This window comes from Wyeomyia smithii, chromosome 2 (assembly GCF_029784165.1).
Source record: "Wyeomyia smithii strain HCP4-BCI-WySm-NY-G18 chromosome 2, ASM2978416v1, whole genome shotgun sequence".
NCBI classification, from domain to species: domain Eukaryota; kingdom Metazoa; phylum Arthropoda; class Insecta; order Diptera; family Culicidae; genus Wyeomyia; species Wyeomyia smithii.
This window is the reverse complement of record NC_073695.1, coordinates 8,731,959-8,758,410: the sequence shown is the minus strand read 5'-3', so window position 1 is coordinate 8,758,410 and position 26,452 is coordinate 8,731,959. Positions and strand designations below refer to the sequence as shown.

The 26,452-nt window shown below is 39.1% G+C and overlaps 2 protein-coding genes across 2 annotated transcripts in view; both read right to left on the bottom strand.

Annotated features, from left to right (window-relative positions):
* Window positions 1-625: 625 nt before the first annotated feature.
* The window catches only part of LOC129724524 (cytochrome b5), a 61,278-nt gene continuing 35,451 nt past the window's right edge, over window positions 626-26,452 (bottom strand). The window contains exons 2-4 of the mRNA XM_055679491.1: window positions 1,665-1,995; window positions 1,406-1,534; window positions 626-1,166 (exon numbers count right to left, since the gene is read on the bottom strand). Of these exons, the coding sequence (XP_055535466.1) occupies window positions 1,056-1,166; window positions 1,406-1,534; window positions 1,665-1,784 (360 nt within the window). The 5' untranslated portion in view covers window positions 1,785-1,995 and the 3' untranslated portion in view covers window positions 626-1,055. The remainder of the gene's footprint in view (window positions 1,167-1,405; window positions 1,535-1,664; window positions 1,996-26,452) is intronic.
* LOC129724522 (leucine-rich repeat-containing G-protein coupled receptor 4-like) lies at window positions 19,259-23,763 on the bottom strand. The gene is made up of 2 exons (XM_055679488.1): window positions 23,636-23,763; window positions 19,259-23,571 (listed from the first exon to the last, which is right to left on the bottom strand). The coding sequence occupies exons 1-2, from the start codon at window positions 23,683-23,685 to the stop codon at window positions 21,498-21,500; spliced, it is 2,124 nt and encodes a 707-aa protein (XP_055535463.1). The 5' UTR covers window positions 23,686-23,763; the 3' UTR covers window positions 19,259-21,497.

Sequence of the window (26,452 nt, the reverse complement as noted above, 5' to 3'; positions counted from 1 at the left end):
GGAGAGTCATGAGTATGCTGTTAAAATATTACCGAGGATCTCGTTAAAGTGTGAGAGGATGTCAATTGTTGGTTTTAGAGAATCTCGGTATTTTGATGCATTACCGAGATATCAGCTGTTGAAATCTTGGTGATTTATTTTACCGTACTCGGTGATAACACCAAAGTGTGTATCGCATGACATAGGGCGTATAGTGAGGTGCCATTGAAGTCGACTTTTCGAATTTCGTTTAGCAGTAGGTATCACAAGTTTTGTCACCTCGAAAAAAGTCCGCATGAAAATACTAACCCTCGTAGAGCAGCTTCCTGTTGCTAAACACCGGAATTAACTGCTGATACTAGACACCTTGTTTCCCGTGGGAGAAACAACGACGTCCGCATGGTAGCGAAATAAGTAGGCAATTAAAAAAAAAAGGCGATTAAGTGTCTTTTCTTGGTAACTGTAGAGTGTAGGTGACAGAAACAAAGTTAAGAATTAAATAGCTAGAGAAAGACGGAGGAAAATTGGGAAAAAAATTCTCCAGGGTTTAAGAAGATCCATAATAATCGGATTAGTTTACGGATAATAATAATAATTTTCAGTTTTATGTTTTTTTTTTCATATTTCTGGATGTTGAAAAGCTTCCGTTTTGTATGATATATATTTCTGGGCCCTGAGTTTTTATTTGAAGATGTCAAAAATTTATTTTTTTTATTGTAGATGTAATGTTAACCTATCAATATTTGTATTACAATTTGTAGTGGTAGGATTTCATGCCATCGACAAATTTAACAAATTTTAAATGGCTTATAATAAGAGCATCTTTTTCTGATTATTATATCTCTAATTTTTGTCTATTTTTTTATATTCAACATTGCATACATTTTTTTTTGGGGGAGCCTCGAAGCACTACTAATTTCACTTTGGTTCTACACTAAGCTCCCCAACAACTTAATAAATATGTTTTAATTTCTTAGGAATAATGATAATTTACAGTATATCTTTTATAAACTCAGAAACATTATGACTCACAGTCTAGGGGATACAATAATGACTTGAAGAAACCTTTGAAAAACCTAACCACAAAAAATAAACATTCGTCGCTTGCTTCGCTTTTTCGGTGGTAGAACGCATGCTCCGTCCGGAGTCCACTCGGAACCCTTCTTCTGGAATTTAGCTTGTTCGCACTGTTACAAAAACGCAGAATGCAAGTTAATTACAGAAAATTCGCTCGAAGCTGAATTAGTTGTTGAATTTCGTAAAGATCGACACTGACTGACTACAATTCGGTGAATGTCATTGTTTCATCAAGCTTATCAATTTACGTGCCGCTGATTAGTAGCAGCTGATTTAGTCGTAAAGCACCGTTGGTGTAGGTCAGTGTTAAGTTGATTACGAAATCATTGCAGTATACTAAATCACTTACCCTGTTTAGCTCGCCAATTTTGTACTGCTTGAGAAGATCCATCGCCCCACCAGAATGCCCAAAATCGTCGAAGTCGCGTGTGCCATCTTTCCCGGCGAATTCAGTGATCAATTCTCCTCCGCCTGGGTGCTGTTGGGTGTGTACATATTAATTTAGTTTTAACATCATAAGCTGTATTAAAATATAGTATTTAGGTTTGAGAAAAGACGTGTATTTGTGAGTTGATGAAAAGACGAAAAAAATAAAAAAATTGACAAACCTCATTTAAATACTCCGTTACATCGTACACCATTTCACGGATGATAAGCCACGTCGGATTGCCGTTTTTGCCGTCCCGAAGGGCCACTTCTTGGCGGGTGAACTCGCGTGTAGTCACCATCTTTTAATTCGTAATACCTCCCGAATTGTTTTAGGAAATACTGCTTTCCCGTAGGCCCCTGGGTCAAGTTTGAGCTTCATGGTCGTGGAGAGCAATGTTTTATACGCGTTAATTGATCTAAATCTGAGTCGATGCACATTGCAGATTATCGAGCCCGTCTGTAGGTCGTAAAAATCTTCACGTCACGGTACGTGTCTTGAAGATAACTTTTCTGGAAACAAAATAAAAAGAAATTAAAGAATACGTGATTAAATGAATTGTATATCATGGCTTCTGAATAGGAGATAACAACTGTCGGTTGGCGGCTGTTACTCGAATGTTTGTATCAGTTTGTATAAATATTTAACACTTTATCCGATAGAACCCTATCATAAGTGCGTATTGAGGGTTTAGGCCTAACAATTGCCGTTCCAGATAATATTGATGAATATTTATAATATATACATAGATAAGCTGCATTGCTAAATGCCAACAGCATAGCGTTCCTTTTTACAGGAAGTTATATATGACTGATAAGAAAGTGCTCATCAATATCGATTTGGTATTCCGCATTGCACCAGGTAATATATCGATAAGGGAATTTTTTTCCGCGCTGAAATTTTTCATAAAGATTAAGATTTACTAACTAGGGCTGATTGAATATATCGTTACTAGCAACTTGTATGATGAACAAAAACCGTCAAAAACGTTTGATATCCTATTTTTCTCAACTTATTTGTGTACTTCAGTATTTTTTTAACTTCATAAAATTATATAACCATATTACCATCCTAATTGCAGTTACGGTTCCGGGAATGGTTCCTGAAATCTAGCTTGCGGCATATTAAAGAACTCAGACAGGTACAATCATTAGTCGTCTAAGTGGCCAAATACCGAACGCCAACATTGTTGTTTTGCAAAAACTTAAAGTTTGATATGTCGTAGGCAAGGTTTCGCTACCTTTTCAGTCTACCCTGTGTCTCTGGAAGGGTGCTTACCCCACGGTTCCCTTCGATAAATCCGGAATACGAAAAATTTTGAAATGTCCCCTACTGTCCCAAAAACTATGATAAATTTGTGATCTTTCAAAAAACGTACGATAAAATACGGTTGGGATCTTGCGGAATGGCAGGTGAAAGTATTTCATTTTTTCGGCTCCGGAAGAGTCAGGTACGCCAGTGTTATTTAAAATAGAAAATACATAGATGATCTTATAAAATTGTGTACCATTTTGCAAAACTTTTTTGCGATTTTTTAAGCGATTTCTCTTTATCATTAAAATTGTAGTAGACATTGTTTTTCAAATTTTATTTCGGGTTCTAATCCATCAGTTCAAGAGTTATGTTCTTTGGCGACACACTGTCGAATCCACTGCCGAATTTATAATACATCTCCACAACACTCGATCCAACGTGGATGAGGTCTGCCACAGAGTCGCCGACCTCTCTCCGGCACTTCGCTGAATACTATCTGGTCGCTCCTTCCGCGAGTTGGTATGCACTTCGATCTCCAGTTTGCCGTCAAATATTAAACGCAGGATACTACGCTCGAAGACTTCGTGTGCCCGCCAGTCGGCTTCTCGCAACGACCATCACAAGAGAATCAGCGTTACGTAGAGTGCAAATTTGTACGCACATGCATAATGTGGGATGTTAGCTGGCTACCTACCTGTTAAAGGTCCTGTTCTCGGTTTCTATCAATCACTTCGCGACTAACATCGTTGTCACACGTCACAAATTTATCGACTGCATTCTTCCAGGTACTCTTCTCAATCATGACCTTACGATTCGACGAGCTTTAACGCTTTACACCAGTAACCTTGTGCTTTGTTTTGGTAGAGTTGATGATAAGTCCAATTTTCGTTGCTTGACGAAGTTAATATCACCCGAAAAGCCCAGGAGTACATGAGAACTCGAGGTAATGTAAACGTATAATGTGTTCGAGGTTTTCGGCTCATCCGTTAGGTCTCATCTAATAAATCCTGAACACATGATAATGGTACCGCTTCTTTGCACGCCAGCTCTCCGTATTACACGATCTAAGGGAGTGTTGAACAATAGGTTCGAGAGCCCGTCGCCTTGCTTCAGATCGTCCAACGTCACAAACGGGTCCGAAATTACACCTGCTATCCTGAGGAATGATGAGAAACCGTCAGTGGAGGCACGAATCAGTTTAACCAATTCCCGAAGGAGAGAAATCAAATTTTACCTCGAAAAATGACCTTCAAACTGTTTTTACTCAGTAACTGTATGTACTATTGACACAAACTGTGTTGTGTATTGTAGACCGATCTGTTTGCTAACAATATTGAATAGTTTCATCGATCAAAAAATCAAGTATAATTGTTAAGCTGTAATCCAAGTTTAGATTTCAGGTGATGCCATACGGCATCATCCGCCAGGAATGGTTGAAACCGGCTTTGAAAAGTTCGACTTGGCCGTATTTACCGGCTGCTTTGGAGATTTTCAGTTTAACAGCACCTCGAAGTACTGTTTTCAACGCATGGCCACCAGTATCTCATTGGTTTTCATGTTTTCTTCCCCCTGTCGTTGCACATGGCAGGGATTGGCATAGTCCGCTTGCAGATGCCATTATTCACTTGCGTCAGTGGAGTTGATTTTCGATCGCTCTAGCCTAACGATATATCTTTCTTATCTGGTATGTCACACGATTTACTTATTTACTTCCGTCACCTCTTGAAATTCCACATCTAATCATCTGTTGCGTGTGGTTCCTACGGTCGTACCCAACACCTCTCGCGCTGTATTGCTGACTGTATTGAGGATGTGGTTCCTCTGTTCGTTCAGGTCTCCGATAGGATCATCAATCTGATGAGCGGAGTTTACTTACTTACTTACTTTACTTCACTTTAGCGGCGACAGACCGATTATCGATCCAATGCCAAATCCAGAATACGTCATGTCACTCGGGCTTGGGCTCCTCAGGTCCTCGCATCCTCGTCGACAGCACACATCAAATCGGTGCGCAGTCTACCTCGAAGTCGACGGCGGTAAATGACACGTGTCACTTGAGCCCTTATTATGGTTATCCACCTCTTTTCAGTAGTTCCTATCCCAAGCTCCACATGGTGCCGACCGGAATATAAGTAGCCTTAGAGGAGATCGGTTGGAAACGTTACTCGTGTGCTGATTGAGAAGAGAGGAAGGGTCCACATGTTAGGAGCGGCGTTCAACAATGTCTGACCCAGAGTGGGCGGTTGAATCATGAAATGCGGTGCATCGCCAGCCATATCCAAGACAGCAGCCCCGTCGCGAGACTAGGTATCGCAGCCCTAATAACGTAGCATACCGAATATGAATTACTACGAACTTTCCACCCTTTCGAGTCAAGTAAATAATAGTCGATCTAAAAGCAGGCTTCGCCTTATGATGTTGCCAAGGGTGTTTCCGGATATTTTTTCGTGCTAGGTATGTCTTGCAGCTTACCAATCCTCTGACTGCGGCGAAGTTCACCAACTTCAAGCTATTCTCTTTACCGATAGCCTGGAGGCTATGCCTACGATTGAAGAGACGAAAGAACTGCTCCTGTCCAACCTGAACGTGTCCATCCCCGATGACGATCTTTCTATCATATTTTGAGCAATTGAACTTCTCCTTCACGTCATCGGGTATATCGTTTGTCGGTGCATAAACTTACATTGATCAGGTTGTATTTGAAGATTTTACTCTGATTCTCAACACGCATAAACGGTCACTGATGGGCCTCACCCGGACAAACACATACGATTTGCATAGATTCTCTAGGATTCCTCACATTGGAATCGTGAGCGTCCTTGAAAAGGATTCCTGAAAAAAGAATCCTTAGGAATGACCTGTATATGGCTCTAGGATTCTTGAATAAGAATCGTGAGTGGGAATCCTCCGGATCGTGTTTGCGATTCCTTTCACGATTCCATCAGCGAGTTAAAGGTATCCTGGGGATTCTTACTCAGGATTCTCTGCGTGTTAGTAAGGGCAGACGGTTCCGACGACTTGTGCACCAATGGAGCCATCACACTATAGTAGGTGTGGGATTTGAAAGTCGTTCCCACGAAATGATCACCGGTCGGAACTCACGTTCACCCACCTCCGGCCACCGGATGGCTGCAAATTCCACCTGGCTAAGATGCCCACGCTTGCTGGATCGAGTTGAATTATGACATCTCAGGTATCGAGATTCCAATCATTGATACCGATTATTCCGAGAAAAGTCAAGTTTTTATTCGTTGTAAATTTGCCAGGAAGTTCTTGATTCGGAAAGGGATTTCCAACTGCTGACAGAAAACCAAGGCTCTCGTCACAAACGACACAGTTTACTCGAGTATTGAGAGAAAACTGAATTCCATTGCTCTGGAAATTGGGTGTTCGAACTCCTCCATCCGTCTAAAAATGGTCAACCCACCATCCCCCAAATCACGGCAATTGGACAAATCTTCAAACTTCTGACTCGGTTGAAGTATCCTCGGAAGAAGATAGGTGGCCTGTACCAGATTGTCAGGTCCGGTTTCTATCGTCATGTCAACGAAGTTTCCGACCCATGTGGTGGTTCTAGTCGTAGTTTCCAACGAGGGGGACGTAATGCCCCCGTATTTCTTTGATCTGTACTTATATGCTTTGTAGGTTGTTGTTGTCCCGCGGATGAGGGAGGTTGCTGCTAGCCTTCATTTTATCTTCCGACAAGACAAGACTCATAATGCCAAGAAAACACGGAAATGGTTGAAAGTGTTCCGGTGTTTTAGGAGAATGAAGTTTTTATTCTTTTCTGAGAAAATTTTTATTAGGCAACGTTTATTGCGAACCTTTATGACACATTAGCCCTTTGTGCTGTACGACGAGCTCTAGACGTTCCTCAAAAGAATCGCACGCGGTACACACCTGGTCCATCAGCATTTCGTCCTAGATCTTGCAAATGAGCTTCCTGAATTGGTCCTCAGTGCTCACTTGTGGTTTGCACTGCTTGGCCAGTATGTACGACCATACATAAAAACCCATGGGGTTTAAGGTCTGAAGAGCTGAGAAGCCGCAAAATATTATCGAGAAAATCAGTCAAATTCTCCCGACACCACGCTTGGACGATATTCGCCGTGTGGGCCCTATCAATCACCTGTTCGCGTTTCTTTGCTCCCCTGGTATTTTCGTACACCATGGTACCAAAGACCTCTAAATCCCAAAGCTTCGATTGATGGAACTGAAACACAGTATTTTGAGTACAAGTGTCTGTTTAGGTATTTCTTGTGTTTTTGGCGTAATGTGTTGATTCTTTATTTTCATGTATTTACTTTGGGAAAATTAGACACATCTTGTCAAAAATTTTCACAACATTTTCGTAAATTTTTTGCCAAGACTTTTGTGCGGCTCAGCTAAAACTGGATAATACACTTGCGCAATGCTTCATGTTTAAACGTCATTTTGAGCAGAACTGAGCGTGCATAAGCAAACAAGACTGGCATGGCGTAGAAAGGCGAGAGAAATTTTCATTAGGGTGCCAGCCAAAATGGTCATATTGAATTCCAAAAAAGAAACCCTTTACAAAATATTCACCTGCCCGAAAAAACGCCTTTGTTAAATTTCAGCTCAAGTGGACTTGAAATAGGGTGGCGAAGTTCGGAAAATTTAGAAATTGTCTTCTGTAGTTGATCGCTAGTGTATCCAAATGATATGTACACTAAAGTCGCTTTTTACGCGGGGGATACGTGCCGCGTAAAAAAACACGTAAAAAACGCGTAAAAAGCGACCTTAGTGTATAATAATTTACACCATAAATATCGCCAAATACATTATATTTCGTAAGGGTGGTTCATTCATTCGACATAGAGTGAATACAACTAGAAAAATTCCTGAGAATGTGAAAAAGGTCGGATCGATTATCCGGAGTTTTGGAAAATATTTTACTCCGTATAACCGAGTTCTCCGGATGGCTCGATTATCCAGAGAATTCGGTTATACGGGGTAAAATATTTTTCAAAAATCCGGTTTATTTATTTCCATTTCTTTTCTTTAACAGCTTGACAAGATCAAATAGTTTGCTGATGAAACATATTGTAATCGATAATCGTGCCGACATGAACATATTAAAAAAGGTCTATTAACTGTATGTCGCTGTTCGTCATATAAGGTAATTAATTAGAAAACGGCTTCCGATGTATTTATCTCGGAGATGCCTGAATGTATTTGTAGCAACCGATTTTTTTTGAAAGGTTCATCTGCTTTCAAATCCTTATGAGTTATATACCTAGTGACCAGTTAACAGATTCCAACATGAATTTCGGGATAATTATGAGGGAAACATGAAGATACTTAAACGCTTTGATACCCTTTTTATATGTATCTTATTGGTGACTATTTCAGCGTTGCGGCTAGATAAGATACGGATCAGAGGAAGCGACAAAGATTTAAACAGAAGCAACCCATCCATGCGACGGGTACGGCGAACGAGAAAATATTGAGCAAAATAATGTGAACCAAAAACAGTCGTACCACTGTAATCTATCAAAACTGATATTTTTCACATGGAAAAAACGGATATCGAAGAGCTTCGCGCACAAATAATGTAACGATTGGTCATGAGGTGATCCTTTATTCGCTTTTGGTTGTTTGAACAATTAATCACATAGATAATCATAATTTAATATTTCTAATTATTATAAGTCATCAAGATACAATCGGTAAGTTGAATAGCACACAATGCTGCAGTTCTATTCGATATTGTGCACAATCTGCTGAATTTAATTATATAAGACTTTTTCGGACTTTTATAAATATTGCAATATACAGGGGGTAGACAAAATGATTGAGACAGGCAAGATTTTGTTAATTTTCAAATAGTCAGAACTTCCTGAAAAATGATTCAATTTTGATAAAACCGGTTTCATTTTACTGGAAAACTATCCTGGTCTCTTGGTTTTATTTGCGAACTTCACGTGACCAATGGACACCGGAAAAGTTCCGGATTCTAGAAGTGTGTATCAAAATGTGCATTTTATGCTCGCTATGTCAAATAAATGAAGCACTCTAATTAAATTTAATATATTTGATGCTATTTATGGTGTCAATTTCAGCGTTCAATATACGAAGAAAATTTCTAAATTTTCAGAATTCCGTCTCCCACAATTGGCATCAAAAATAAAAAAAAACGAACACTGAAATTTCACGTACTTCCTCCTCTGGGTGGTTTTTCATATTTGAAAAAAGCCAAAATTCAATCGCTTTGCACCACTCTATTTTTGAGCTGAAATTTTGCAGAGGGTGTTTTTTCGGTTGATATTTTGTATTGGAAACTTTTGGATTGACACCTTTTCGTCTGAGCGTGTTTATTGTGGAGAAAGAGAAAAAAATCAAACTTATAGCTGTCTCCCATTAGAAAACAAATGCGGCTGTGATTTGATTTAGCAGTTGGTAAAACTCGTATTAGGAAGGCCAGATAACAATAACAAACAATATCGCACGCTTAGCCTTGGGGCTAATAGCGGTCTCGATCAACTAGATTAGTTGAGAGAATTCGTTATCGATATTGTTGCCTTTCTCCTAGAAAGGTATAGCAATCACTGGAAAAACCAAAGGTATAAAAGTGCTCCAAAGGGTCGAATCTCGTATATCAATCGACTTAGTTTGACGAGCTGAGCATTTTCTGTATGTGTGTGTGTGTATGTGTGTGTGTGTGTATTTAACGCTCTCCCAATATCACTCGATTTTCTCAGAGATGGCTGAACCGATCTTTATGAAATTCATTGCAAATAAAAGGTCTAGTTGCCCCATAAGACCCAATTAAATTTCATTGCAATCGGATTTTTAGTTTAGAGGTTATGTTTAAAAATGTGAAAATCACGAAACATCATTATCTCAGAAACTACTCAACTGATTTTAACAAAATTGGTTTTAAATGAACAAGCTACTTAAAAAACCCTTAACTTTTGAGTTTCATGAAGATTGAACGTGTGGTTCAGAAGTTATTTAAAGAAACGTGTTCTGGAGAGTGTTTAATCTCACTCATGTTTCTCAGAGATGGCTGAACCGATTTCCACAAAATCAGTGTCATTAGGAAGGTTTAATTACCCCATAAGATCCTATTGATTTTTTTTGTAATTGGACTATTACTTTGCCTGTTATGTTTAAAAACGTGAAATCCAGCTATTATTTATTTATTTATTTATTTCACAATCTATATTCATCTGACAATGATGAGTCTTAATGAATTATTAAATTAAAAATATAGTCAGGTTGTTCGTAAAACATCAATAACTCGCTGACGAAAAGCGTTGATCGGCATATTGAAGTCAAATAACTCATAAAACTCATTAAAGCGGCGTGATATGGCGCGAATCGGATCGTGGGAACCATAAAGTCGACTGCGCGGTTCCAAATAAAAAAAGTTTCTGTTACGCAGTGGTCTTTCAGGAGCGTATAGATTGAGCTGGGTCAAAATACTTGGGCAGTCGATGTGGCCAGTCAATAGTTTAGCAGCAAAGACGGCCTGTGCGATTTGTCGTCGATGTTCTAATGGTTGAATACCAAGAAGTCGGCAGCGGTTTTCGTATGGTGGTAGGTTCTGTGGATCCCGCCAAGGGAGAAAGCGGAGAGCATAGCGGATGAATTTTTTCTGCACCATTTCCATTCTGTGTGACCAATTTGCATGGAAAGGACTCCATACCACAGAACTGGTCTCTAGGATTGATCTCACAAGGGAACAGTACAATGATTTGAAGCATAACGGATCACGAAATTCATCAGCAATCTTGAATATAAACCCAAGTTGTCGGTTTGCCTTAGCGATAATGCTGTCATAATGGGTTTTAAATGTCAGTTCACGGTCCAAAATTACTCCGAGGTCTTTTACACACTCCACACGGAGAAGATGTTGATTTTCAATAGAATATGTAAATTCGATTTGCGTACGCTTCCTATTAAAAGAGATTGTGTTGCATTTATCTATGCTCAGCGTTAAGCAGTTCGTTCCACACCAACTCGCAAACATGTCCAGGTAGTTCTGTAGCTCCATACAATCACGCAAACACTTATTTTTTTTAAACAGTTTCGTGTCGTCAGCATAAAGCAGCCGGCAGCCTGGTGGCAGCAGAAGAGCAGCGTCGTTGATGAAGATAGAGAAGAGTAGCGGACCCAGGTTACTACCTTGAGGAACTCCTGACATATTGGAAAAGCGGTCTGAAACAACAGATCCTACTTTCACACAAACTCTACGCTCAGTCAAATACGACTCAAACCAGCGTACGGAATCCGATGTTATACCGAGCCTAAGCATTTTACCAAGCAGTATCCCGTGGTCCACTTTATCGAACGCAGCCTTCAAGTCCAAATAAATTGCATCAGTTGGAAAACCACAATCCATGGTTTGTACACAGCGAGACACGAACTGCATTAAGTTTGTGGTTACTGACCGTTTAGGAAAAAATCCGTGCTGCTCGGTGTCAATATAATGTTTACAGCTAGCGAATAAAGCGTCGTAAATAATTATCTCGAACAACTTAGAGCAAGCGCACAAGGATGTGATGCCACGATAATTAGAGATGTTGCGTTTATCACCTTTCTTGTGAATTGGAAACAAATACGAGAATTTCCAACGGTCAGGAAATTTACATTGCTGCACAGATAAATTAAATAGCTTAGCGATTGGTGAACAGAGAACTTCTCCACATCGCTTGAGAACCGCTGAAGGAATACCATCAGGTCCAGCGGTATACGAAGCTTTCAGCTTACTCAGGGCAATGACAACATCCTCTGTATTAATAAGCGGCAGTCGAAATGAAAACACGTCTCGGGGAGCTGCATTGCTGGCTATACTGACTTGTTCGGGAGAGGCAACAAAACCGTTGACAACTTGCTGGAACTGCTGGGCAAATAGATCGCATTTTTCACGTTCGTTGTTAGCAACGGAATCGCCCAGAAACATGGAAGAGGGTAATCCGGCTTCCTTCCGTTTATTATTCACGAACGACCAGAACTGTTTTGGGTGTGGGCAAAGATTATTTTGAATGCGTTTCACGTACCGGTTGTACAAATATCGGTTGTAGTTGCGATACTGGCGGCTAGCGATGTTCAATCGATTTTTGTTGTATGACGAGCGATGTGAACAGTATTTCCGAAGCGCAGCAGACCGCAAGCGCTTGAGCGAACGGAGGTGAAGATTCGACCACACTGGTTTTCGAGGTGGATCACAAGCTGGCACTGTATGGTTGATTACGCCCTCAATTGCACTGTTGAAAGAGTCAACCGCTTCGTCGATACAGGAAGACCGATCCAATAAAGCATCCCAGTTTACTTCCGATAGTGCTGCGCAAAGTGCAGAATAGTCAGCACGACGAAAATTCAAAGACCTGCTTTCTGAAGCTTGATCGAAGCCATTTGGTTGAGAAAGGCTCACTGATATAACGACCGCAGGATGCACAGCTTCAAGATTTACCAGTGGCTCGTGGGGCACAGACACAGAACAATTTTGCATTGCTTGGTCGTTTGCAAGTATGAGATCTAGCATGCGTTCGTCATCAATCAAAGCAGTGTTGATTTGGGTCAGTCCGTGTAGACAAAAACCATCAAGAAGAGAGCAACAGCCAGTCGGCATGTGGGAACGCAGTGTGTTCACTAACGGTAGTCCATTAGGCGAAATAAACCATCGCAAACCAGACTGATTATAGTCGCCGAAAACTAATGCTTGAGCATGAGGCTTCAAACGTGACAGAACCATTTCTATCGAATCGATATGTTGCTGAATGAGCTGTGAATCCGATTTTTGGTCAGGGGGCAAATACACAACACCCACGCTGACGTCACTGCAAGATGTTTCCACAATTACCCACACTTGCTCAAGAGTATCATGGATAGGTGCAGTATCAATACGGCAGTTCAGTCTCACCGAAACAGCTATCAACACACCTCCGCCGCGCGTCTTTTTGCTATTCAAATCAGAACGGTCGGTCCGGAACACAGTATAGCGATTTCCAAACAATTGTGTTGAGAGAATGCGATCGTCGAGCCATGTTTCAGTAAGAACAATGACATCGTAATCACCTTCGGAGACTGCCAAAAAGAATGAATCTATTTTGGTGCGCAACCCACGCACATTTTGGTAGTAAATCCGCAACTGGTGTGAATACGAAACGGATCCATGCGCCAAAACACTGGAAATGTGGAAAGCATGAGGTGCCGAAAGGTCGGAAATACAATTATACATGCCTGACGATGCAGGCTGGAAGACCCCGTCCCCATCTCCGAACACAGGACCGGGACGATGAGGAAGGCGGATGTCAGCAGGTAGCACGACTGTGTCGGAGGGGTCAGGGGCTTCCATAGTGCCTGTTAAAGGGTGTCCCGGATCCGAAAAATCAGCAGTGGCATATGTAGATGAAATCAAGTCATCAGAAACGCAGTTTCCATCGTCCGTGTTACAATGTAGAGTGATCAGGTGTGAACAGCAGGGCTGCAAACGTACTTTTCGTGGGCTGAGCTCGGCCCGCGACTGGCGTTTTTTTTCGATGAATTCACGGAACAACAGACCTTCTGGCCAAGTAGAGGGCATCAGCGCTTGATGTTTTAGGTCAGGAGAGAGGCCTACTTTGTAGGACACAAATGTCAGCGTACCAATATCCTTGCCTTTGGGAACCAATCTGACAACATCTACTGGGTTATCATCATCTAAACAGCGAGCAACAATCTGGCAAACATCATCGTTTGTAACAAGTGGTTAAAATCCCGAAAGGTATAACCAAAACTTAGGAGCAGGTGCTGCAGGAATAATAAATGGGACTGATAGGCCACTTAAATCGACTGCTTTCGTTCCACGATCAGTAGTGGTAGTACGTAGTGGCGTTCCGATATTACCTCGTCTTCTTTTAACACCTAGGCTTGGCCAAATTGTATTACTTATTGGCCGCGGAGTAATATTTTGTTCCGGTTGGGTACGGTCTAATGCCAAACTGTCAACTTTGCGGCTCAAACATTCGACAAACTTGTGTAGCTCATGAATTTGTGATGAGATGTTACCAGTATCAAAATCAGTAGGTACAGCAGTACTCGGTTCGATTTTATCAGCCAAATATGAACGAATGCTTCTGCCTTGCAATTCGTCTCTGCATTCTAAACACAAAAACATAGCTTGGCCAGCGGCAAACAGTTCCTTATGTGCGCGATTATTAAATCCACAGCACTTTTGGCTGATGTGGAAATAAGTTTCACAAAAGCCGCAGCGAATTGGTTCCAAATCGTTCACCAGCAGCTGACATGCACCACACTGCTTCGTATCCATCACTGCTATAGTCTATTGTTTGCGAGATGAACTGATGAATCGAACACAACCGACGGTAGCGTGTAGCGGCAAAATAAAAATCGCAGCGAAAGAACTATTACACTTCGAAATATGTACAAACTTTAATGTTCAGTGGTACTACGCACAGAGTAGAATGACCAGTAATAAAATTTACAAAAAAACGACGGAAAATTCACTAAATAAATAGAAATTAAACGGAGCTAAAAAACCAAAACAACTGCTTGTCGTGATTACCACACACACACACAATGAAAAGAACATATTCCGAACATATTCCGAAGACTACTTAAACTCACTCACATTTCTCAGAGATGGCTGAATGAATTTTATAGTGATTAAACACGTGGCTCATAAATTGTGAAAAGAAACATGTTCCGATGACTTTACAAATTCACTCGTTTTCCCAAAAATGGCTGGACTTAATTCAACAATCCTAGTGTCAAATGAAAAATTTGGCTTTCCTATAGGTTCCCATTTTATTTGACTATAATCGTATTTTTATTCCAACCGTTATGTATTAAATTATAAAAACAACGAAAGTCTGTTATCTCAAAGATCACACTACTTATTTGAACATATCTAGTGTCATTTGAACGGGTTGTCTCTCAAACTCACAAGTAAGAAATTTTAAAGCAATTTGATATATGGTTCAAAAGTTATGAAAAGAAACGAAATTCAAAGACTATTTAAAACTGTAACTGCTTTGATCAAAACATATGGCCTCAAATTTAAATTTGGTATTGTGCTATGCGTACGTTCCCGGTATTGCTCGTGATTGAAGTGTACGAAATTTAAAGTCATTTCTTTTATTTCACTATTTCTTCAGCACGAATATTTTACTCCTAATAAATAACTTTTTTAACTTTTTGCTTTTCTCCTAGAAAAGTATAGAAATCACTTGCAAAACCGAAGATATGAAAGTGCTATAAAGGGCCGAATGGTATATAGCACTCGACTCAGTACGACGAACTGAGCATTTTTTGTATGTTTGTATGAATGTGTGTGTGTGTGTGTGTCTGTGTGTGTGTGTGTGTGTGTGTGTGTGTGTGTGTGTGTGTGTGTGTGTGTGTGTGTGGGTGTGTGTGTGGGTGTGTGGGTGTGTGCGTGTGTGTGTGTGTGTATATGTGTGGGTGTGTGTGTGGGTGTGTGTGTGGGTGTGTGTGTGGGTGTGTGTGTGGGTGTGTGTGGGGGTGTGTGTGTGTGTGGATGTGTGTGTATGGATCTGTGTGTGTGGATGTGTGTATGTGCAGATTTTTATTTTCACCGATTTTAATGAAATTATATGCAAATGAAAGTTCTTGTTGCCCCATAAGATCCTATTTTTCATTGTAATTGGATTTTTATTTAAGAGGTTATGTTTAAAAATGTAAAAATCACGAAACATCAATATCTCAGAAACCACACAACCGATTTCAATAAAATTGGTATCAAATGAACGGGCTATCTTAAAACCCTTAACTTTTGAAATTCATATAGATTGAACTTGTGGTTCAAAGTTATGAAAAGAAATTGTGAAAGTCACGAAACTTCATTATCTCAGAAAGTATACAACCGATTTGATCAATAGTATTATCAGATGAACGGGCTAGTTAAGGGTTAACTGATGAATTATGATTTAACACGTGGTTTCAAAGTTTGGCTGCCCTATACGTTCCCATTTCATTTGATTATAATCGAACTAAGCAACCGTTATGTATTAAATTGTTAATAAAACAACGATAGTCTATTATTTCAAAGATTACACGACTTATTTGAACATAACTAGTGTCTTACGAACGAGTCATCTCTCAAACTTACAAATAACAAACTTCATAACAATTTGATATGTAGTTCAAAAGTTATGGAAAGAAAAGAAATTCAAAGGCTATTTAAAACTATACCTGCTTTGATCAATATATGTGGCCTCAATATAATTTAAATGTGGTACCGTACCATTTGAATGTTCCCGGTATCGCTCGTGATTGAATTGTTCGAAATTAAGAGTCTTTTTTTTATTTCGCTATTTCTTGAGCCTTTACATTACGTCAAATTTCATATTTTATACTTCAAATACAACATCATTATTTTAGAACCCAAAAAGTGAATACACATTTATTGGATTGAAGCGTTCATGTAAATCTATTTTTACAAATAATAAGTTTGAATGAGAAAGGCTGGGTCTGACCGCTAGGTGGATTAATTAAGGTTTTTTTTGGCACATTTTGTATGTGTAGGATAAGTACAACGATACACCGTTCCCCAGTGCTGAGTCGAGGAAATTTCCGGCTTGAAAAAATCCTCGACTCGATCGGGAATCGAACCCGATATCACAACCGTGTGGGAGAGCTAGCTGACCGACATCGCTAACCACAGAGCCACGGGGACCACGTGGCCAGATAACAATGCTGGGTGAATAAATTTATTTAATTTGAAATAATCTATGATAAATTCTAATTTTGTTTTCGATACACCATACAGGCCATTTGACTTATCTACTCATTTTTAGCCTAAACACATATTTCAACAAGCGGGGGCCTAGCGTGATTGGTAACATCTCCGCCAACCACGCTCGACGCCTGGGTTCGAATCCCACCGCCGACATACGTGTCGATGGTTGTGAGGTGGCGTGAATCCACTCACAACCAACCCAAATGGTCTAGATTCAATTCTAGCCGACACTGGGAGATTTTCTGAGGCGAAAAATCTCTGGGATCACGCCTTCCATCGCATGAGGAAGTAATGCCGTTGGCGCCGGTCCGTTAATAAACGGGTCGTGAGTTAGGGTCCTGGGTGGAGTCGCCTCCCCGGGCGTCGGTGATTGGCACAACAACAGTGGCGGAACTAGACCGACGGAAAATAAGCGAGAATATCATACATCATTGAATTATTTACAACTTACATCCAACGGGTTGGTCATTCATTCCGGTGATTCAACCTGCGGAAAGAATCAGAATGACGTAGCGCTCGCAAGGGTATACTGATTTGGAATTTTCCAAGAATGTCCACACAATCGATTCGGTCTGTTAGAACATCAAATATGAGCGTACGTTGAAGGATGACTCGTTGGCTTGACAGCGTAGCTAAATGAGTCAGCATAGAATGGCTTTCGTATGATGATAGGTAGTTTTTGCGTTAAAATATTGATTTTGCTTAATACACCTATTTTTTCGTGAGAAATCTAATAAAATTGATTTCGCAGCGTTCAATACATATTCGGAAAGCATCAACTGGGAAACTATCTCCCTAAAACCCGATGTTGATCAAATGGTGGTGCTGTTCAATGATACTTTACTTGAGTGGCTCAATTCGAATCTACCTTTAGTAAAAGCGTCAGTTTTTTCACAATGGGCAACTTCACGTCTGCGAGAATTAAAACGTGTACGCAATCGATGGTGACACATATATCGTCGTACTAATACAGTCGATGCGAAGTGTCATTTCGGGCGATTGAGTGATGAATATTGTCGGTTGAATGCTGGCTTGGCTTGTAAAAACCCTATGTCATGCGAATGCAGACAGACCTTCGGAAAAATCCCAGAAATTTTTGGAATTAAGGAAACTAAACGAAATTCAACAAAAATGTACTACAATCCCCGCAATCCGATTCTGACACGTGTGAAATGTTGACACAATTTTTTGCTTCTGTGTTCGCTGATAATACCGCATCTGATTTCGATGCTGAGGATGTTGCTGAGTCTGTTGTTGTCGATTTGGCAGACCTGGATTTATTTCACATCTCTTCTGACATGATAAAAACTGCTGCAAAAAAATTAAAACACTCGTACTCTGCAGAACCCGACGGCATCCCGGCAGTTATAATAAGTCGTTGTGTACACGCTTTAGTCGAACCTCTTTGCCATATTTATAACAAATCTTTCGAGCAAGGCAAGTTTCCCACATCTTTACATTGTCCCAATATTTAAAAACGGGGAACTACCGTAGCATCACTAATCTTTTTACTGCGTCAAAATTGTTCGATATAATCGTGAGTACGTTTATGCTTTTAAGCACTAAGAGTTATATTTATAGTGACCAACACGGTTTTATGCCTGATCGCTCAGTAAGAACAAACTTGCTTGACTTCACGTCGACTTGCTTATCGCACAACGAACAAAAAGCTCAAATCGACGTAATCTAAACAGATTTAAAAGCAGCGTTTGATCGGATTGCCTATTAAATAATACTAAAAAAATGCTACGGCTTTGTGCATTGCCGAGGTTTGTCGGTTGGCTTAGCTCATACTTATGCGATTGAGTCCTACGAGTATACATTAATTCCTGCTGTTCGTCTCAGTTTTCAAACACCTCCGGCCTTCCACAAGGTAGCAACTTAAGACCATTGCTGTTTACGCTGTTCTTCAATGACGTTTCCTTACTGCTGGATGTTGGCTGTAAACTAGTATACGCAGACGATTGATAAGCGAGTGGTCGTGGGTTCGAATCTTAGTAGAATCAGGCCATTTGGTTGTCAAAGGACTTTAACATGGGTTCATTCTCAGGCTCTCTACTACATACCCTTCCTTCAAACTGAATTCTATAGTACCCTTGCTGACTTTCATCCTAACAAAAAAGTCCTCTTATAATAAAACTGTTCTGAGTAACGTATAATAGTTCTCTTCAGGGAATTGTAATTATGGCGCGGTCTTGGCTGGAGGAACGAGGTTTCAATAAGACTCCTTCCTTTTGACAAAATAAGTCCTTCTTATAATAAAACTGATCTAGGAATATTTATCCTCTACAGGGAATTGTAATTGGCGATATTGGCACGTGGATCGAGGTTTCGATAGGACTCCTTCCTCTTGACACAATAAATCCCTCTTAGAATAAACCTGGCCAGAGAGAAACGTTAGGTGTAGCTTCAGTTCAGGGAATTGTAATTTGGCGATATTGGTAGGATAGAAAGAGGCTCGGTATAGTAGAGCAGTGAGCTTGAAACGAAAGGGTAAACTCTCATACACAAGCACGGATATAAATGAAAAGCGTATCATTCACTTCAATAGTGATACTGCCAATAATATGGAGTGCGGAGTACAGAAAACACCTGGGCAATATCATAATAGATCAAAATGTCTCTAGTCGCAGTGGTAAGTCCACACAGAGGAAAAAACCGCAAAATGAAACCAATTGTGTTCAACTATCAAATCGATAATTAAGACTGGAAAAGAGTCGACCGCGTAAGTGACCTCGGAGTCGCTAGAGCGACGAGACAACTTGGTTGCGTTTCTATAATTGCTCGCGACTTTATAGATCCCCATTGCTTGAAGGCGTTGTATTGTGCTATCGTTCGACCATTCCTGGTACTTTATTAAGTATGATAAAGGTTTCTTCACTGTCAGGTCGATTAAGGGAGATTTTCTCGTTTACTTCTCAAACTGTCTCTTTAGTCTATTTTGTGTCATGTATTTGTATAGTGAAACATACAGCGTAAGAATCTTCATCATCACAGTAAATCCCGGCACGGCAGTAAGAATTTTTCCCTAAGTACTGTTTGAGTGTGTAATGTTTACACAAATTAAGTAACCTTGTTGGAGCACCAATTGAAAATACGTAATAAAATAATTTGGACACACGAAGTAACTTTTTGTTGTAAGTGAATCCTTGAATACCTAATTACTATATACTAAAATAAAAGTGAACTTACGTTACAACGGAGAAGAATCCGTTCTGATTTGCCCGAATAAAACATAATCCGTGAACCCGAATCTGACCAGAATTCTCCGTGAATATTGTACTTTTTTCAACTCTCAATAGCTGCAACGTTCAGGGTACAAAACTAAACTAACTTTATGCGTCAATATTTTGTTGAACGATGGAAATGTCATTAATTTTTCATATGACCATATGGCACCATTGGGCTGATTCGGGTTAAACTAATACTAAACTGTAATACTATTGCGCAGACTTGGAAGAGCATGCACGGTAGTGGTCACAAAATGTTGCTCTCTATGCGCAGTTTTTGGATTTCGCGTCTGTCCTCGGATAGTCAGCGATACAAATGAAGTTCGGCATCTTGGTACCGTATTACACTTTATCTTTGCTATGTATCGTCTTTTCATACTCTGATTTTCATTGGCTAGGGTATCGAACGTCTTCGTCAGTGGTTTTCTTCGGCAGTTTTTCTGCAGCAATCTTATGCAAAAGGGGGCCGAAGAAAACTACTGACGAAGACGTTCGATACCCTATATAGTTTTGTATATATCTTTTATTTTCACTTTGATACCGATTCGGCACATGGCACTGACATTGCCTGCAAATGCGATAAGCTCTTGGAGTGGTACTTTTCTATTATCTGTTAATGGTTGGTACAATAGTGACGGAAATGTACCAACGAAAACCGAACGATATTAAATAAAGCTCGTTCACCTACGATGCATCCTATGTTGTACTCATCACCAGAACAACTGCTAAATGGTGCTTTGAATTCCAGCCAGTGTTGCCAGATTTATCTGGATAATACAGATATTTAAACATGCATCCAGATAAATGGATTTGTTGTACAATTTCCCCAGATTTTTCATAACAGGTCTAGATTTATCTAGATTTAATTTTTTCTGTCTCGCAAAAACGTCGTCACTTCCAGTTTTTCAATTACATCACATCATAAAATGTTAAAATGACCGTGCTCCCCGTGGCTCTGTGGTTAGCGATGTCGGTCGGCTAGCTCTCCCACACGGTTGTGATATCGGGTTCGATTCCCGATCGAGTCGAGGATCTTTTCGAGCTGGAAATTTCCTCGACTCAGCACTGGGGCACGGTGTATCGTTGTACTTATCCTACACATACAAAAAGTGTCAAAAACAATATCGATAACGAATTCTCTCAAATAATCTAGTTGATCGAGACCGCTATTAGCCCCAAGGCTGAGCGTGCGATATTGTACCTCAAGAACTGTATCCGAAAAAATTACCATTTGTCCAACGAAATGACTACCAGATTTTTTCCAGATATTTTTTGTTTCTTTTTCCAGATATCGACGAAATTGATATGGAAACGCTGATTCCAGTAGTAGTAATCGGAACAACTGGTTCTGTGAAGATCATCTATTGCTGACAACTCAGTTTGGGCAGTAGTACTCGATGGTATATCACCCGGTAGCTTTCAGCAAACTCCGTGCTACAGTACGAAGCCTTTGCACATTGTTTCTCCGAAGGTCAGGATAAGAAAACTTGTACCGTCTCGTTTCGTTAAAACAAAACATTTCCAGTTATTTCAACAGTAACTGGAAATCATCAAATAGAATCTCTATCGAAAAGCTCGTAAGATCATTGTTGTCCAGCAGTATTACGTTTGATTAGATGGAAGCAGGATCTACGCTTTGTATACTATTGTTTTGTCACCACAGCTTTGTATACTACTCATATACACTCATGTCCACGTATTTAATAATACGATCACCACCGAAGTGTCACGGGTTTAGTTGCGTTATGGTACCGACCGTGCCGACGGAATACAAAAGAGATGAAATAATCCACCTTTAGCCTTTTTATATAGAATGCTGCACCCACTGCTTAATCAGGTGTAGGCTTGTGATTATAAATCCGGTAATACCCGACCTTGTGCATCCCCAATCGGAACCACTAGTTCTAAATTCAGCTATCGCTGCCAACTCTATTCGGGAAGTGGTACTCGATGGTATATCATCGGGCAGCTTTTGGATAAACTCCTCGTTGCAGTTCGAGGCCTTCGTAAGAATCCACTTTTTCAATTGTACATTGTTTTCCCGTAAGACAGGATTAGTAAACTCGTATCGACTCGTTCCAGTTAGACAAAACATTTCCAGTTGTTTTAAATGTACGATAGCGGTTACAGGAAACACGTGCAGATGGCTTTTGGACAAATCTAGAACCCGTAGTTGCGGATTATTCTCGAAGGCTCGCTGATCAATGTGTTGGATTGGGTTGTCGGAAATATAAATTTCCCTCAAATTTGGCATTGAGAGGAAGCTTAAACTAGTGATGTTCCTTATCGCACAATGTTTCGCATTAAATGTTTCGACAACCGGTTGATCGATGAATGGTACAGTTGAGGTGAATGAGAGGAATCTGTTGTTATTCAGGTTTAAGGTAGACACATTTCCGTGCAACGAAAGCAATCGCACTGGTAACAGTTGCAGTTCATTTCCACCGAAATCAATGTGGTTCAAATGAGTATTTGAATCAAATGCTTCAAAGGCTATTTTTGTCAGGTGGTTATTTTTTAAAAATATTCGTCGTAGCTGTTTCAGATGAGAAAATGTGTCTTCGTAGATTATTTCAATTCCGCACGATTCACAGGAATAACTTTCTAGAGATTCACTGTAGAGCAGCGGGTAGTGCTTGTGGAAGCTAAAGTTCGAGTTGTCATCCATGTTCAAGGCTGTAAGTGCTTCACAGGCCACGTAAGCCATCGGATCGATGAATATCACATTGCGGTTTGCTATGCTCACAGTGCTGTTGCAGGCTGGGAGATCTTTTTCGTACAGCGAACTTCCTTCCGCCTCTATATTTGGAACGATTTTTTCAAAATGATGATGCTGCCCTGCGGCGCAGTCTTTGCGCAGTTGCAATGATTTGTATAAATCGCTGAGCTGTTTGAAGTTCGGCGTGGGATGGAAATAGTTATTGTCGATACATAACTGCTGCAGGGCTCGAGATGTCCGTAGAATCTCTATCGGAAAGCTCGTAAGATTATTGTTGTCCAGCAGAAGCGTTCTCAACATTGTGTTCGATGCGAAGGTAGCGGGATCTATCCTTTGTATATTATTGTTCTGTAGCTGTAGTACTCTTAAACTAGGGAGCTGCTGAAAATTTTTCTCAGTGAGGCGTGATATATTGCATTTAATACAACTCAGTGTTTCAAGACTTTCACTTGTCAAACTTAGTTCCTGTATAGGATTGTTGTTCAGATTTAGGAAGTGCAGTACACTGTTGTTGGTGAAACAGTCCTCCGTCAGCGCATCTATAGAGTTGCTATCCAGATGCAGTTTTTTGAGGCGAGCAATTTTGGAAAACCACTGCCCACTGACACTGGAAAGGTTACAGTTACTACAATGTACTCGCTCCAATCTCCGAAAATCCATCGATAGATCATACAGATTAAAGTTTTTGTTAGCGCTGACATCCAACAGCATTAGGTGTTGCATAGTTTCCAGTTCATGCCGCTCGTTAAATCGGTGGATTTGGTTATTCGCTAGAAACAGGAATTGTAGCCGATTATAATTAAATGCTTCGGCTGGTATTGTTTTAATGTGGTTATGGCTTAGATTGATCGATTTCAACTGACGAAGCCCGGCAAATGTATCCCGGTAAATTGCAGTGATTCCACAGTTAATACAACAATATTGAATCAACTGTTCATGGTAGAGAAATCCCGATCCGTTCGAAGGAAAGTCAAACAACTCGTTGTTGCTCATGTCCAGGGATTTGATGAAACTGTCTCGGCCGAAGTGGTACGGGTTAAGTTGCGTTATGTTGCAGTTTGTCATATCGACAGGATTCGTGAAACGATTTAGACAATCTTCATTGTTTGTGTTGGTCACCACGGCAGCCTGTACCAGTAAATGTTCGGTAATTTGTATGCTATGGATTAAAGCAAATCTTCGTTCGTTAGCTGTGGTAAACTCTTGAATATTTTGATACACACCAGTAGAGATAAAACAATAGCAACCGTAACAGTGAAAAAACTCTTTCCATTGTACTGCTGTTTAATAACAAACAGTCATTACTCAACTGACTGGCTCAGACTAACTGGGTTTGCCGCTAAACATGAACGTTATAACGAGCACATTTGGTGTGATAACGTTGATTAGCGTGCTTACTTGTCAAAGGCACGCTGAGGTGCGATAAGATACCTTGGAATGTGGTAAAATTGATCAGTAAGGTGAGGTGAGGTAATTATTTACTATTTCGGAAAAAATGTACATGAAGCAAGTTAATTGGAAAATATTATTAAAATTAATCAATTTCACCCCGTGCCATGGAACCGTGGAATAAAAAAAAGATCGGGATGCAATCAAATAGGCACAACTTCGAACCAAAAAACTTTTTTATGCAAATTGCTAAATTTTCAATTATTATCACTAACATTCTTCTATAAATGCAGTTAACCTTGATAAAGTCCATCAAAAACGACCGAAGAGTCGAGCAATTTGTTTAAATTTATTATCCCAGTGTACAAGTTAATGGGGGACCCTGCTCTGGAAAGATTGAAAAATTTTAAATTTCTGTGATTTATTTTTCGGATGTTCAGAGAAAGGTATTAAAGAGAGTATTTTGGCTATCGAATAAGATATATTTGAAGATGTATTTTGCATGTAGTGGACCATATTTAAATAAATACTAGGCTGTTGACAGCGGTTTTATCTATACAAAGATAAATAGCCACAATTTATAGCGTTCAGTTCCCGCTAAAATGTGCTAAATACAGCTTGTGAAAAATCAATAATTCACTCGTAGCTGACTGATAACAAACGTTGCGAGAAGAGTACAGTAATGCAAGTAAACCCAACCAGAAACCATAAGTGGGACCTTCCCGAAACATAACAATATTAACAATCGATATATTGCGTGGTACTTAGATGGGCGTATCGTTCGTATCAAAAAATAAACAAACTATTATCACCGCTCATACACGGCTGCTTAAGTTGTGAGGAAAATACACCAATGGGCCGAAACAAGGGGTGCGAAGGGTATTTTGAAACAAATCAACAAAACGTTTTCTATGTTAGGAATAAAGGTCGGACTCGTTTATATGTAGTCTCCGTTTTTTAACTATATATCATTGAATTTTATATATAATCGAATCAGAGAAAAAAAAGTTTTATATTCATCTTTCATAAATGATTTGTTGTTTTCGAATAAATAAGAAGAATTTTATTTTTGATTCATCCCCCTAAAAGTCAGAGGACACATTTCTTACAAAAAAAAATATATCTTGTAGTTTTCCTGATGTAATTGCAGTCAAATGTAAAGGAAAATCATTGAAAAAAAAAATGGAATGTGAATTTGTCAACTTGTTTGTATTTAATTTCTCAAATTTTTAGAAATTATTTCTTTAATTTTTTTTATTTTTGAAACTATTTTTATTCAGGTATTTTTGTTAAAATATTTTTAGTTTTTTAATTTTAAATTTTTTAAACAATTTTCAAAAATTGATTTTTTTTCAACTTTTTTTTTATTTTTTCCCTTTTCTATCAAGCTTTACGTAATTGTAGATATTCCCTTATGATATATTAGCTCTAAATAAGTCATATTTGAAATTCAAGAGAAAAATTTTTTTGCTTCTTTATATAATCGAGTTTAAAATTATATACAGTAATCACCCGATTATATCTGTATCCGATTTTATCTGCCCCCGATTTTATCACATTTTTCACCCGATTCCATCACTATAAAACATTTCATTAAAAAAATATCAGAGTGAACTAATTTTCTATTACGCTTCAATATTTAAGATATTTTTCATAATTCTGTGTATCATTCTGGATGTAGTTTACATTAAAAATTCAACCGATGCACAATGTTATATTTTGCTGTTATCGTGCAAATAATTAAATAGTGATACAAATGTTTATTATAACCGTATAATATGTTCGGAGAAGTTTAAAAATATTTGAAAACGCATCTTTTGATGTAGAAAGCTGGGAGATCAATCCTCCTAATAGTGAGATAGAATATTGACTTTTTCATTAGATAAAGATAGACGCTTGGTGTCTTAGGCAAAGTATTAGGTGATCTCGGAACAAGAAACTTTACAGAAGACATCATGTTTCTATCTCTTACATATTGCAAGCAACATAAAGTTCTCTATGAGGAGACATTAAAAATCGTTATTTACATTTTAAGATTTTTCAGGCTGAAATATGTGAGAGATATCAACGTGCTGTCTTCGGAAAAGTTTAGTGTTGTGAGAACATCTAATATTTTTCTTATAGTACTGCGCTACAAAGAAGCAAGTAATTCATTTTACCAATTCAAACAAAAACATAACGAATAAAAAACTTAATTGTAATTTATTTGCAACTTAACATCGATTTTTTTAGGTTTTTTATATTTTTAGGTTTGTTCAGAAAAGCTTTAGGCAACTAAATTATCTATCTAAAAAAATGTTTTAAAAAAATAGTCATGATCGATTTTTTATAGTCACTTTTTGTTTTTGAATATTTTTTTAGTACAGGATCTCAAATTGAATTTTTTAAATATTTTTTAATAAAAGCTCAGACAGTTTTCTCAAATTCATCCCTTGACAACTTTCTCTATCTTTTGTCATTATTCAGATATATCGATTTATGAAAAAACAACTGCAGCTTTTTTGTTTGTACAGATAAATTTTCAAAAAAAAATTAAAATCGCTGATTTTACGTATTTAGTTATTGATTTAACAACTTCAATAAAAAAAATAAAATTTTAAAAATTTCCCGATTATATCACTTTCCCTATTTTATCACGCCAAAAATCATCA